At 42.8% G+C, this 15087-nt stretch overlaps 1 protein-coding gene across 2 annotated transcripts in view; it reads left to right on the forward strand.

Moving 5' to 3' along the window:
• MPPED2 (metallophosphoesterase domain containing 2) overlaps window positions 1–14823 on the forward strand; it is a 174591-nt gene extending 159768 nt beyond the window's left edge. For both annotated transcript variants that reach the window (XM_082628448.1, XM_082628449.1), the window contains 3 exons: window positions 7127–7242; window positions 10775–10888; window positions 13549–14823. In XM_082628448.1, the coding sequence (XP_082484574.1) occupies window positions 7127–7242; window positions 10775–10888; window positions 13549–13667 (349 nt within the window). In that variant the 3' untranslated portion in view covers window positions 13668–14823. The remainder of the gene's footprint in view (window positions 1–7126; window positions 7243–10774; window positions 10889–13548) is intronic.
• The last annotated feature ends 264 nt before the right edge of the window (window positions 14824–15087 follow it).

The following is a 15087-nucleotide window of genomic DNA, read 5'->3' on the forward strand; positions in this document are numbered from 1 at the left end:
AGCTAACCCCTTCCTTGAACTTCCCCAATTTAAAATCCTGTCAAAATCTAGCTACCTGTACTTGCCGGCTAAGCAGCCTTGACTAACCGTTTTACCTTGTGATCTCACATTCCACAGGATTGTCTATGCAAGACTGAGCCAGCCGGCAGGCGAGGGAGTGAGTGCCTTTCTGAAAAACTTCCACTCAAAAGTGAGCTGAGGAAGTGCCTTTTAATAAGTAATCAGCCGGAGGAAATCAGGCTCTATGTAGCCATCTAGTAATGCTTGCCTACGCACTGGGGACTTTTCCAGAGTCTGGAGCAGCAGGGTCTGTGATTTGATGAGCCATAGCTTGAGAAATTCTAGAGAGAAAAAAATAACATGAGCAATTTTGTGTGTGTTTGTGTGTATATATACACACACACTGCCAATGTATATCATAATAAATTAGAAGCTGCACATTAATACTCTATGGCAGTTCTCTGCCAAAAGTTTTACATAAATTATCTCATTATCTCACTTTATCCACGTGGGTGGATATTCTGCTTCTTTTTGAAAGATGAGGAGACAGGATCAGAGAAGCCAGTAAGTAGCAGACCTACTGAACATGGGTCTGTTTGACTCCATAATACATACTCGTACCCACTGCCTCCAAAACAAGAATGGCTAACGTTTACAAAACCCCCAGGTTCTCATAGTTTTAAGTGGCACAGCCAACACACCAGCCCTTTAATTAAGTCTGGGTGTTCGTGAGCTTGCACTTTTCCCCTTCACAGCTTTCATGCAGAATCCCAAACCCTAATCTCTGCAGTGGGCACCCAGGAGACTGTATTCAGAAGAATCCCAAGTCTTTGTGATGCAGTCCGCCCAGGACCCAGGGTCCATGGGGAATTTGCCGGCACTGACCAACACCAGGGCAGTGAACCTGAGTAGCCCATCTGAGCTGAACAAGAACCAATTGCTCATTTCCAAATCCTGCTTTCCTTGGGTGCACCCAGCCCCCACCGAAGTTGGTCAGGGAGTGAACGGCCATTCACCTGTCCAAACCTGGGATTTATGCTCCGGCAGCTCCCTTCCGCCCACACCACAGCATTGTGTACGGCAAACACAGATGACCTTTGCAGCGATTTAATCTCAACGTGCTTCCAGGGAGCAAACCTGTTTTGTATTGACATTGTTTGGAACAAGTTCTGCCAATGTGAACTCCCGCAGCACCTGCCCCTGGACTCTCAGCCCCGAGAGGCCAAGTGCCTCTAATTCTGAGTATAAGGGGGAGGGCGCCTTGAAAGCATCCCCAGCTTCCATCCGTCTGAGTCTTCGGTCCACTGGCTTCAGGCAGCTGAAGTACTCCCCTTGCTTCCAGGATCTTCTAATCCCTGTCTAGGAGGGGCGGTCATGGGCTCGGATTGGCCCACTGGCAATAGGGTGCTTTGTGGGACATTTTCTTACAAGTCGGTTCCCATGTGGCATTTGTTAGTCACAGCTAATTATTAAGTCCTTGGCCAAGGCAGTAGACATTGTTCCCTTGGATTCCTCCCTCCTCCTCCTTTCCCCCCTCGCCTCCCCACTGCTACAGAACAAAACTCATTGTGGGGCTCGGGAGGTCGGCTGTGCACACGTTTTCCAGTGAACTCCTGGGGGGCTCACTGCTGGGGTTTCGTGTTTCAGGTTGAAACTCAACTGGATAAAGCATTATTCATTGATGCTGACACAGTCGGTCTCTGCTCTGTGCAGCTATTTCTCCCACACTGGACTTGGTCCTTTACAGGCAATTTAGGTAATTCATTGAGGGCAATTCACAGCAGTTACTCAGAACATTGATAGCCTGCACAGAATGACAGAATTTGGGGATTTCTAGATCACAGAAAGATTATCAAGTGTCAGGTTTTGCCAGCTGTGCTCAGAGGCGTAGGTCAGAAAGGAGGAGGGGGCTGAGTGAGTGAACAGGTTCAGAGCCCCTTCCCCCCCGTCCCCTGGCAAGAAACACCCCTGCACATACCTGCTTTGGGTCTGGCGCTTCTGCATAAGATTTCTGCAGCCTAAAAGCAATCCTGAACTCCCGTAATCGCATTCACCCATTCATTCTTTGCTCAGATGAGGAAACTGGCCCACTGAGGACCTTCTCTTATCCAACGGTCTTGTGCATTAGTGAATTGATGCCAGAATGCAAATTAGCACATGGGTCTCCCATTTCTGTATGCCCCATTTATTACACCATGCTGAGATAATGCTGGAGCCCATCACTGGGCTGCTTTTCCCACTTCCTGGTCACTGTATTATGGAAAAGGCCTGATCTAGGGGATCTAGAGGAACAGAAAGCATCCCAGAGAAGCCGTACCAGCATTGTTGAATTCACACTGCATTTTCACTAAGAGCCACCTCCATCACACAATGCCGTGGAGCCCTCTGGAGTTGCACAGTGCACAGCCTCAGAGACCATATGGATCAGCCCTGTTTACTTTATGTATGTGAGAGCCAAAACCAAAACTGGGCTGGAAGGTTTTAGTTCAGCATTGTGCAAAGAAAGAACACCGGCTTTGCAGCCAGCAGATCTGGGTTCAGATCTCGGTTCCACCACTTACTAATCCCAAGAAAGTGAACAAATTACTTGATATCACTGATCTTCAGTTTTTTTATCTAAAAACAGAGCTGATAATACCTAGCCCAAGTATTGTTATGAGGAGTTAAATGTCATAGCCTATGTAAAACCAAACCCCTACGTAAAAAACGTATCAGGGGCTTAATAAATGTTCGCTTTCATATAACTTAACCTCTGTCTCATGTACATACAGGTTTGAGTCAAAAGAAAAGCCCAACATTTTCAAAGTTTACCCTTAACTTGGAAATGTCTGGGCTTTGTCACAGGCTTAACATTAACCAAATAAAATTTAAGGGACCTCTAGACCATGGACCTGCCTTAATCTTTTACAGAGCACTTGTAAAACTGAGCATTTCCTGGGGGGATAGGGCTGTAGGTTTCCAAGAGAAAATTCTATGAGGGAAAACTGGAAAGAGTGAAAAAAGTAAGTCCCGTTCTTTGACTCTGGAAGCCCCTGGGATATCCTCGGGGTTCAGGGGCTGACTGCCCTCAGACTCTGGCAGTGAAATCAGAGCCCCTCATTGAACCAACTACTTGGGTGTGCTTGGGACTCTTTCAAACCCTTCTTTATTCGCCATTCAGACAGGAACCATAGGCCCAGAAGCTTGTTTGCAAAATCTAGGAAAACAGATGTTTTTGCTTATTTTTCTCTCTCTCATGCCAGAATGCTCACTGAGTCTTCATTGGGTTCGGAACTTGTCTTTTTTTTTTTCTTTTTACTTTTAAAACAAATCTTGGAAGAGGGTTATTATTGTAAAGTAAAGGGGAAAGATGGGTATCCCAAACTGGGAAAACTCTATTTTAGAGTCTAATGAAAATGTTTAAGATCCTGCCGTCCGGGAGTCCTAGAAAGCAAGAGAGAGCAGGGTTGACTCATTAAGCTCTGAAAGGGTCTATGAGGCCTCACCCCCATACCCACGATGCCTGGTGCATCCCTGACAGACTGGGATAAGAAAGTGAGCGCTGTCTTTTCCTCAGAGGAAACCAAAAGCATTGCACCTAGCTGAGCAAGACAGTGTGGCTGTGGAAGGGCCGTGTTGATTGAACACATGCTGTGTACCAGGTGAGACTCAGGCCACTCACACTCCGTGGACTTTATAACCAGCTCAGACAGTTTAGATACCGTATTAGTTTTCTATTGCTGCTGTAACAAATCACCACAAATTTAGTGGCATAAAACAACATATATTTATTTTTTAATGTATTTTTTAATTGAAGTTTAGTTGCTGTACAATATTATATATACAGGCATACAATATAGTGGTTCACAATTTTTGAAGGTTATATTCCATTTATAGTTATTATAAAATATTGGCTATATTCCCCGTGTTGTACAATATATCCTTGTAGCTTCTTTTAGACCTAATAGTTTGTACCTCTTACTCCCCTACCCCTATATTGCCCTTCCTTCCTCCCCTCTCTCTGCTGGTAACCACCAGCTTGTTCTCTATATCTGGTGAGTCTGCTTATTTTTTGTTATATTCACTAGTTTGCTGCATTTTTTAGATTCCACATGTAAGTGATATCATACAGTATTTGCCTTTCTCTGTCTGACTTATTTCACTTAACATTAGACCCTCCAAGTCCATCCATGTTGCTGCAAATGGCAAAATCTGATTCTTTTTTATGGCTGAGTAGTATTCCATTGTATATATATACCACATCTTCTTTATCCATTCATCTAAAATGACACATTTATTACTTCACAATCTGTTGGTCAGAAACCTGGCGTGGGTCTCACTGGGCTGAAATCCAGGTGTCGGCAGGGCTGTGTTCCTTTCTGGAGGCTCTGTGTGAGCATTTGTTTTCTCTCCTTACCTTTTCCAGCTTCTTGACGCTGCCCACATTCCTTGGCTTTATGTTCCTCTTCCTTCCTTTTCAAAGCCATCAACAGCAGGTTGAGTCCTTCTTACACTGCGCCTCTTTAATTTCCTCTTCTACCTCCCTTCTCCACTTTTAGGGACCTTGTGGTTTCACTGGGTCCTCCTAGGTAATCCAGGATAATCTCCCTAGTTTAAGGTCAGCTGATTAGCTCCCAAACAAATTTTTAATCCACCTTTGCCATGTAAGGTAATATATTTATAGGTTCCGGGAATTAGGACGTGGACATCTTGGGGGGTGGGTAATCATTGCCAATAGGTACATAGGTCGTTTCTACACTAAATACAGTAACTGTATATATTAGGACTCTTTCAGTTGCAAGAAACGGGATCTAACTCAAGCTAATAAGAAGAAAAGGATTTTACTGGCTTATATACTTGGAAGAAAAATGTGATTGGCTTCAGGCACAGCTGGTTCCCCGTGTCCAGCAAGGTCATCAAGGCACTCTGCTTCTTGGCTTGGCATTCTTTGTGGTGATTTGCTTCTCAAGCACAAGCTATCCGCATGGTGGCTGAGATAGCTCCCAGGCAGTAGCAGGCTTACGTAGTTCTCAAGATAGGAAAGAGAGGAAACTATGACTTCTCTTTAGGTAGCACCAACAAAATCCTGAGGATGACGCTCATTGGCCCAACTTGGGTCATATGCACATCCCTAGACCAATCACTGCTCACGGAGAGGCCATACGTGCTTCATTCTGAGCAGGGATGAGTCAGCCTTACCAGAGCACATGTACTGAGCGGGGGAGGGAAAGGTACTCCATAAGAAATTAAAATGTTGTTACCAAAAGAAGGCAGAAAGAGCTGACTAGGCAAAAACCATTGGTGGGCACTTCAGCATCTTATGGCTGTATTATTTTAGTCCAGTGCTCATTTGGCTTCAAGCAATAAGACACTCAAACTTGAAAGAGTACAGAGGGGGCTCACTCAGGGCAAGTAGTAAGTTAATTCAGGTAGTATATAAGAAGGGGAATTGCATGCAGGTTAAGAGTCTGGGTTTTGGAACCAAACTGCTTGGGTTTATGTCCAATTTATTGGCTGTATTTAATTGACCTCTCTTTACCTCATTTTCCTCATCTGTAAAATGTGGTTAATAACAGCACCCACCTCATGAGCTGGTTGTGAGGCTTCAGTGTGTCAGTACAAATAAAGTACTTAGAATAGTACCTTGACCTAGAGCAAACACTCAATAAATAATAACTTTAATAATGATTATTGTTGTTATATAGCTATTGTTATTACAAGTAAGCTTCCTGAGGATGGCTCAGGGACTTGGAAGATGGTTAGGGACCAAGCCAGATACTTCCTTGGTTTCTCTTTTTCTAGCTGAGGCCACACAGTCTCTTATCTCTTGAACTTACTCTCTCAGGCACCTCAGTGGGAACTGCGGTTCTTACCTGTAAGGTGGATTTTCACATGGCTTTCAGGGGCCATCCTTTCACCTCTGGCCTTGACTACGCATGCCCACCACCAAATGAATGATGGTTAGTGTTTCTGAGTGCAGAGTCTTGAAAGACACTGGTTAGTCTGGGCCATGATTGGATTTAAATAATAACGCCCCCTCTTTGATTAGCTGTGACAGACCAGGTGCTCTTGTACACAGGGTTACCTCTCTCAGTAGGCGTGGAAGAGGCAGCTTAAGCTGAAGGGAAAAGTTGGGCTTAGCCAGAATATTGACCAACTTGTCTTTGATGCATACGCCCTAGCAAATTGGAATTCTCCTCCAGGACAAAGAGGGTCAGTTTCAAAAAATAATGGTTACATCTAGATGTTTGGGAATAGGACAGCACTGGGAACTGTTTTGTTCTGATGTGATGTAGCCTGTAGTATTTGTAGAGAAAAATTGATCATTCTCCCGTTATTATAAATGGTAGAGACGTTTTCAGCTCCAGTTAGAAATGCTCACTGGATGGACAAAGACGCCATTCGTTTCTACGTAGAGCATCAATCTCAGAAACTTATTCCTGGAGCAGAAGTTCCCGAGAGGGTGGAATGCTCACATTCACTGTCAGGAGATTGGATTCCAGAGTGAACAGGGGTGTCCCCAGAAATCTTCTCTTTGGTGACCGGAGGAAAGTTCCACTTTGGCTTTTTGTTCAGTGTCCCACCTCACCTTTCAGAACCACCACCCCCCGCCCCCCGCAGTATATTTTCAGCATTCTCAGTCCGGGATGTTCAGAACATCTCTATGTGTGGCGGTTTCTGCCTTCAGAGCACTTGCCCTTTTCCCCAAGGATTTCAGTAAGAATCTTTCTAGTGAAGCCATTCCACGGTGATGGGAAGGAAGAAGGAGGACTGATGGAATTTCTTAGCCCTGAGGCACTACAGGAAGGATGGACACGCTTCGGATCTGGGCTGGGCATCTTTAGGAAGCACTGAGATTTGGGGGAAGACAAAGCATTGTTAAGATTTTGATAGAGGTCTGCTGGGAAAGTCTCCACTGTAAAGACTCTTGTGCCTCTTTCTAGTTGAACAATTTGTAGGCTCCACACTTGCTTTCAAATGAATTGGTTTTGAAGCCGTCAACAAAAAAGCATCCTGCTGCCAGGGCCAACCATCAAAAAGAGAAAAGAGAGCAATGCAAACCAGGGGGGAATGTGCGAGAGAGAAATAGTGTAGAGCAGAAACTGGCTCTGCTGGCCTGATACCATGTGCATTATCTCCCCCAAAGGACCCCGTGGTTTAATGGCTGGGGCTTTAACCTGCCCAGAGGTCAGTCTCTGCTGGACAAGTGGAACCTTATCCCCGAGGGTGTCGACATACTCATGACACACGGACCTCCTCTCGGTAAGTGAAGCAAAGGTGTGCTTTCGTCATACGTGATGCCTTTTTTCCCCAAGCATAATAAATAATGCTTCAGGGACATAATCATTTTCCTCCAAAAAAAAAAAAAAGTGAATACGAAAAGAAAAGTCAGTGTCTTTAAAGAAACCCAGTATGATAACTGAACTCAGCAGTTCTGCTGGGCTTACAGGTGTTCTTGAAATTAAATTTTTTGATTTAGTCAGGTCAGGGAAAATCAAATGAGTATAGAGCACCACAGTCTTTGGAGCTTGATAATTTATTTTAAGAACTATATTCACTTTGGAGTGAGGGAGTGGGATGGGGAATGGAAGGAAGACACAGACCTCCCAATCACAGGGCTTTTGAACGGTAATGAAATGATGGAAATTTTTGTTCAAAGTAGTTCATTTTCCTTTCCCATATAATAGTAGAACCTAGGAGATCTTTAAGTATAACATCGAGCTAATTATACAAGAAAAGAATCCTTTTTTTTTCTTTTTTTAGCTAAGGTGTTTGGTAAGGACTTACGTTGAATATTACTTAAAGATACTCATCTTATAGATACAGTGAACCTACATCCAGGTTTAGATTGCCAATATGCTTCAAAGCTACCTTCAGTCACCCAGATTATAGGTCAGAAGGTGATTGTTTGATTTATGTAATAATCTTCTAATTATTCATGAGCTTGTTAGTGGTTTGGCTTAGCCACAGAACATTTTTCAAACAGGACTACCACCTTGATCTGCCCATCTACTGGGTGTCTATTACACCAGCAGCCTTCCTCGTCAAACTAAGGTATGCTCAGGCAATCCAGATGTTTCCCTTTTAGTAGGAGAGTTTCCTCTTTTAAAAAATTATATTAAAAACCACATAACATGAAATCTATCCTCTCAACAAGGGCTAGAAAAGTTTTCGTGATCATCTTGCTTTGGAGAGAGGAGGAAAACAGTACAAAAATAAATGATGTTCATCATTTTTTTCCTGTGGTTTGGGGTTACTCTCCATGTCACTTCCCTCCTCTGTCGGCCTGAAAAATAAAAAATCTAACACGCATCCCCTAATGTGAATTTAATCTTTGTAGATATTTTCCCCTTCACGCCACTTAGTGCTGCCTTCCTGCCCTTACAAGGGAAGTGCTCTGTGTTTCACAAAGAAACAGCGGAAGGGAGGACCAGGGCATGAGCCACAGTGGCACAGTTTCATGATGGGGGGGTGGGAGGGAAGCAAGAGAAGGGAAGGCAGCTCTGTTGCAGACAGGGAACTTGTACAGATTTGCACAAGATCAGCACTTCCTGACTTTTTTCAGAGCTTCAGAATCACCATCCCCTTGCTCTTTCCCTACCCCATCCTACCCCCTCCATACTTTACAAGATTATACTTATCAATAACCTTTATCAAGTCATGATTAATTAAGTTCCCTATTTTGCAATCATTAGAGACTAACCAGATCATTAAATTGCTGGCTGAATATTCTGCTCAGCATGAGTTACACAGTGAGACCCTACAGAGACCACATCCCAGCCAACTTGATCCTTCCCCTGAGCAGCCTAGTTGGGTGCAGGCTTCATCCCCCTTAGGCTGTTTACTGTAAGGGACGTGGGCATCCTCAGCATAGAAACATTTACATTTGGAATAAAACTTTGAACAGAACAGTTCATTCACAGACTTCATCAAGTCATTAATTTTGGTACAAAGCAAGTGGCATTCTGGCCCCCAAAGAATTCAGACATTCCAGGAACCCTTTTTTTTTTCTTTTTTTTTTGCGGTACTCTGACCTCTCACTGTTGTGGCCTCTCCCGTTGCGGAGCACAGCCTCCGGACGCGCAGGCTCAGTGGCTATGGCTCACGGGCCCAGCCGCTCTGCGGCATGTGGGATCCTCCCGGACCGGGGCACGAACCCGTGTCCCCTGCATCGGCAGGCGGACTCTCTACCACTGCGCCACCAGGGAAGCCCCATTCCAGGAACTCTTCATAGAGAGGCTACCATCCCTCTCTTTGTAGTAAAGATGGAGTAATCCAGAGAGTGGCTGTGCATATAGCAGAGTAAGATCTACATCAGGGAGTTCCAAAATAAAATGTCAGGCAAAGTTTTCATAAGGTAATGTTGAGCCTTAATCAGTGTAGTTATTGGGATTCTTGTGAACATTCTAGACTAGGAGGTAGGAGGTGGGCGTGGGGATTGACCTTGAATTCTCTTCTGCTAAGGGAGACATGGCACATGGGACTTCACTATTATGGTACGAGCAAGACACTTTCTTAGGTGATTGCATGTGAAATGAGATGTTTTCCCTCTTCAAGAAAAACACATCCATGAGGGAATATGCCAATCACTGTGGATTAGAGACTTTTCCCTCTAATTAACAAAGTTTTGAAATCCCTGATTGGATTTTTATAGGGCCCCTACTTGTATCTGGTGTTTTTCCCATATTTTCTGGCTGCTCACGAGCCAACACGTCTTTACAGAGATGCTAAACCTTCATTTTTACCGTTTGCCAAACAAAGTGGAATAAGCTGGCCTGTCCCTTTCTGCCTGATCATTTCTGAATAGCAGAAATCAACTAATGGAGCTATGGAATGGGTTCCCACTGATTATGATTTAGCCTTTTGTCCTATCTGCTTTCTTTATACCCCATCCCACTGAGGTGACTGGATTCCATTCCGGGCCATAATCATTCAGATAGCTGACTTTTGCTATAATTGATGTCAGTTTTTATGGATTTTTTTGCATTAGACTTAGAACTAAGTGGCTTTTGCATAAGATAGTCAATCAGCCCCAGCTTGCTGCATGCCACCACAGGGTCACCGTGGTTGCACTATTGTTGAAGAGGAGACTGGAGGAGGAACTTGGCATTCCCAAGCTTGGGTCATCAGGAACCAAGGGTTAAGAGTTGATGTGTCTAAAGAGAATAAGGTGGGACTTCCCTGGCGGCACAGTGGTTAAGACTCCACACTTCCACTGCAGGGGGTGGGGGTTCAAGTCCTGGTCGGGGAAGTAAGATCCTGCAGGCCACATGGCTTAGCCAAAAATTTAAAAAAGAAAAAGAAAATAAAGAGAGCAAGGTATCTTGTGGCCAGTTTCCAGGAAGCCCTTGCTAGCCCTTCTTCTTTGAACCATCTTGAAGTAGACTGCTATAAGAGAGATACAATAAAAAAAAAGAGAGAGAGAGAGAGAAAGTAACTGAATTGAGAGAAAAAGAGAGCTTATAGGACTACAGGGAATAAAGGTCATTGGGCCCATGAAGAGTTGAAACCCAGGGCTGAATAAATCAAATCCCTCACAGAAAAAAAAAAAAAAAAATGTTAATTAACAGGAAGAAAAAAAAAAGGGAAACCAAAAAGAAAAAAAAAATCAAGAACCTAAAGAAGACAAAGTGACGAGTGAAAAGTTCCTTAAAAGCCATTGTGAGCGTTAATGGAGAGGCTAGGATTACAGATCATGTAATAAACCTTCTGTGAGTTATGGCTTCCTGAAAGTCTAACTGAAACCTTACCTGGAGACAGAAAATTAAAAGTATTGATTGCATTTTACTCTTAGGTTTTCGAGACTGGGTTCCAAAGGAGCTTCAGAGAGTGGGCTGCGTGGAGCTTTTAAACACAGTCCAGAGGCGAGTCCGGCCCAAACTCCATGTGTTTGGTGGAATCCATGAAGGTAAGACCGGGAGAAAGGAGTTCACAACATGTTGGGTCATTATCCGTGATCTCATTCACAGTGGGGACCTTAGTTACACCAGGAGTTATTGGCGTGGTGGTTTCCAAACTCTTTTTCCCAGCGGAACCCTTTCATGAGATGAAATCTTAGGAGAAGCACATATGTAAAGCTGAGAAGTGTTTTGTGTGGAGCTGCTCTCTTTTAAGCAGAGTGGAGAGTAAGAAATCACCTTTTGGAAAACCCAGCACTAACCCCAGACAATTTCTGGAATCTCAGGGCTCCAGTGAAGAATGTTTGATAACCACCGCTTGTAGAGAAGCCCTGAGGGAATAAAGGACAGATCTTCTCTTTAAGAGCATCAGAAGAAATGGCCTGCATTTTAGACTAAATAACTTCTATGTCTTCTTCTACCTAAATATTGTGTTTCATATGGAATGCACACAAAGACCCAGGAAGACAAGACTTTGTCTAAAAAATAACTTTGGATGTACAATGAAAGATACAGAACCGAAGTGACAGAACCCACACATGTGCAGGCAGACATTTCCTCACTGATCTCAGAAAACCATTTCAGACTCCTCAGAAATCATCAGTGCTATAAGCCCGGGCTGAGGTTAAACAGCATAATTAAATCTCCCCTAGGTGGGAACTGGTCCAGTTGCTGTTTTCTGCTTTCCCAGGTAATCTAGAATCAAGTTCACAGAACCGGAAAGCCTCACGGGAATCTTCAGGACTGTAGTTTTGTCTCTCCGGACTTTTTCAAACCAGGGGTAACTGGGCCTTGGGACAGACCCGAGGCCTCTTTCAGCAGGCCTTAGGTTTTCTGGCCGTACCGGCCTCTCCTGGTTACAGACATTTGTGTGCAGTGGGTGCATGTATGTAGGCAGCCTCCATATTGACTCCAGCCCCTGCTTACGGCTGTTCTCTGGAGTTATTTATGAACCTGCAACAGGTGAGGAGTTTAGGCCTGACACAGCAAAAAGTAAAGTTTGCTTTTCAAAGCCCTCAATCCAGTGGCTTCCTGGCTAGGCAGGTAGTAAACAGCATATTGAAAATCATCCTACAGAGGCCAAAGAAAGTCCATCTTGCTCCAAGTCAGGCATGAGCTGAGTGGATGGAAAGCAGTGGCAGAGGAGGGTGGCTCCCCAAGAGTGGATGTCATCCTGCCCTGACTTTAAGCCATACTCCCTGAAAAGGAAGGCACTTCTCTAAGGCATGATACAGGCTGCGGGGAGGGAATAGGATGGGAGATGGTGTCTAAATAGCATTTCTGGGGAGCAGTTATCAGGTTTGAATTCCTGCATCGTGCCTATAAGTTTGCATTTCATCTTTTTTTTTAAAAAATCATTAACTAGCTTTAAACTAGCCAGACAATTGGGGAATTCCACTGAATTCCCAAAATAATAAACTTGCTTAAAAGAGAGGAGATCATATTCAAATAAACTTTGTCTTGCTTTTATTCGCTTAAGACAGCTGAAGAGGGCAGAGAGAGGGCAAATACCAACCTCTTGATGGAGAGAGATAACAAGATTTTATGACCCCAGAACTAAACAGTGCACATTTGAAATGCTTCTTTTCCTTTCTTAAGAAATTTTTCCATTGACCCTCATTAAGCTCTCCACAGGCTTACTTGGAGAAGTTTTAGCAAATGGAAGGAAAAAAAAAATCTTATCAGTTATTTCTATAAGTCCTGATAATTTTCTTTTTTCACAGACGTATTTTTCTGTGCCATAAGAGCCTGATACCAACATAGAATTACAAACTTAATTGCAGAGGCTGTAAGACAAAATAAGGTATCCAGGGAAATGTGCAAATTTGCAAACCTGCTAGAAATTTCAACATGTTAAAACTTATAAAAGGAATATACGTACTAAAGACCCAGAGAAACTTTCTTAGCTTTCTTCCAATAGGTCACAAGAGGTTTATACTGCCTATGGGAAGTGTTTTTGCTTGATCCAGTGTCCAGGTAAGCGTAGGAAGCAGTGTCCTCTGGTGTCCAGATCACTTGGACATTTGATTACCTGATTCTTTTGAATGAAATGGAACTCAGCATTAAAGCCACACAGTTCAAGTAAGATAAGGTCACTTACTGTTAACTTTCATTGAGGCAGTTTAGAGCTTATTTTATAGGTAAGGAAGCTAAGCATTCACCTCTCCCAACTCCCAATGCAATACTCTTTCCCTTCTCACCTGTCCTGAAGCCCATTTGAGGTTTGGATGATGGATGTGTTTGCCCCTGAGGGGTTTCTTACGTTACTCATTCTCTTCCCTGGAACTCAGTAGTCAATACAAGGACTTTGAAATGAAAATCATGTTTTAAAAAGAGGAAAAGGTGTCTTGTCTTTATTTTCACTAGTAGAGAAATCACAGCCCTCTCCCCAACAAATCTAGTGTTGAAATAAAGAAAGAAGAATCACTTTCAAATCTAGTGTTGAAATAAAGAAAGAAGAATCACTTTTCTTGGAAGTAGAGGATTCTCCCTTTAAAGAAAATAAAATCGGGAGGCAGCTTCTGAAAGCTGTAATATCTGGGGGATGCTCTACTGAATTTCATCTCACTGCCCACTGGCAAAGACCTTTTGTTTTCCTTGTCTGATGGCCCTGCATTGAGTCACTGTTATTTATATATTTTACAGTAAGTGTGACACTCTGTCTTCACAGGTTACGGCATTATGACCGATGGTTACACAACGTACATCAATGCCTCAACGTGTACAGTCAGCTTTCAACCGACCAACCCTCCAATTATATTCGACCTTCCAAACCCACAGGGTTCCTGAACCTCCAAATGCCCAATTGGAATGTGAGGAAAGGTCTAAAAACTGCCATTTTTCTAATTATAAACTTACGTTCTCTTCCTTGTTTATTTCCAGATCATGTGAGTTCTTTTTGTAAATTACTGGAACACAAATGATGCTAGAGGTTGTGCTTCTTTATTTTTTTTTTTTTAATGGGGCATCCATTTGGAATCAAAGGAGCGTTGTGAATTTGTAAAATGACTTCTGTTTTCTCAAAGGCCACGCCATTGTAAATTGTTAGTGTTCGCCAAAGGACAGCCAAGCTTTCTTTTGAAAAGGTGACAAAAGTCTTATTTTAATATGCTTTAAGCTGGGAAAAAAAAAGACAAAAAAAAAAAAAAAGAAAGAAACAGGTAGGCAGTGTTTTAAAAACCACCCAGATTTGCACAACTGTTTAAGAGTATTGTCTGAAGTATTTTATTTTTTGATGTTTTGTTGTTGTTGTTGTTTTTCTTGGGAATGCTTCTTTTTTGCAGATGTGGCCTGGATTTAGAACAATCTTTTCAACAGAAGTAGGCGTGGAAAAGACTTCTCTGCAACACTGTCACTATAAAAAAAGCTGTGTCGAGGGAAGAAAACGGCCCTCTTTTAGAGGATGGCTTAGCTAGTGAGATCCATATTGTGGTTATACAAGGATTCATTGTATGTTTGTTTCTTTTAAATTATTTTAGCTTTAAAAATATGGAAATGGAATCTGTCAAGAGCAGGTATTTCATGCAGTAAGAAAAAAAGAAAAAAGAGCGTACAGACTCCTTTTCAATATGGGTTTATATATATAAATATTTTTTGTGTATTATGACTAAGTTAGGAGTTTAATATTGCCAAGGACAGTACAACTGTAAAGGGGTGCTTGAAGCAGGGCATCAGAAGTCCGAAGGAGCTGACACATTTTCTCAGAACTCAAGGTCTTAAAGAGCTTGAGTTACTTCTAGGTACAGTCGCAGGCGTGTATAGATTTAAATGGATGCAATGGAAGCTGACTAAAATAAGGCTTAGTTGTCCTTTATATTTAAATACCCTGAATTGTCTTCTTACTTCCTTCTCCCTACCCCACCCCCCATTTTGCACTGTGTGTCGATGCAATCTGCGCTAGCACAAAATATTGTCGCTAATAGTCATTTCTGTTTTCCCATTGTAAATGCTGTTGAGCTTTATTCTATTTTACGTTATCTTGTTAATGAAATTTAGGAAAGCAGTTGTTTCTTTAAATTTATTGTGATATTCTATATCTAGCGGCCTTTATATGCAAATAAAATTGCAAGATTTTTAAATCCGTGCTGTTTGGAGGGTTGGCTGGTTGGGAAGATGACGGTTTAGTGCTGAGGGAGGAGGGATTTATTCCTATGCAACATCAGCACTCCCTTTCAGTGGCATCAGAATAAGTGACATTTTTTTTTCTAAT

The sequence above is a fragment of the Mesoplodon mirus genome (assembly GCF_964341445.2).
Source record: "Mesoplodon mirus genome assembly, chromosome: 7".
Taxonomy (NCBI): Eukaryota; Metazoa; Chordata; class Mammalia; order Artiodactyla; family Ziphiidae; genus Mesoplodon; species Mesoplodon mirus.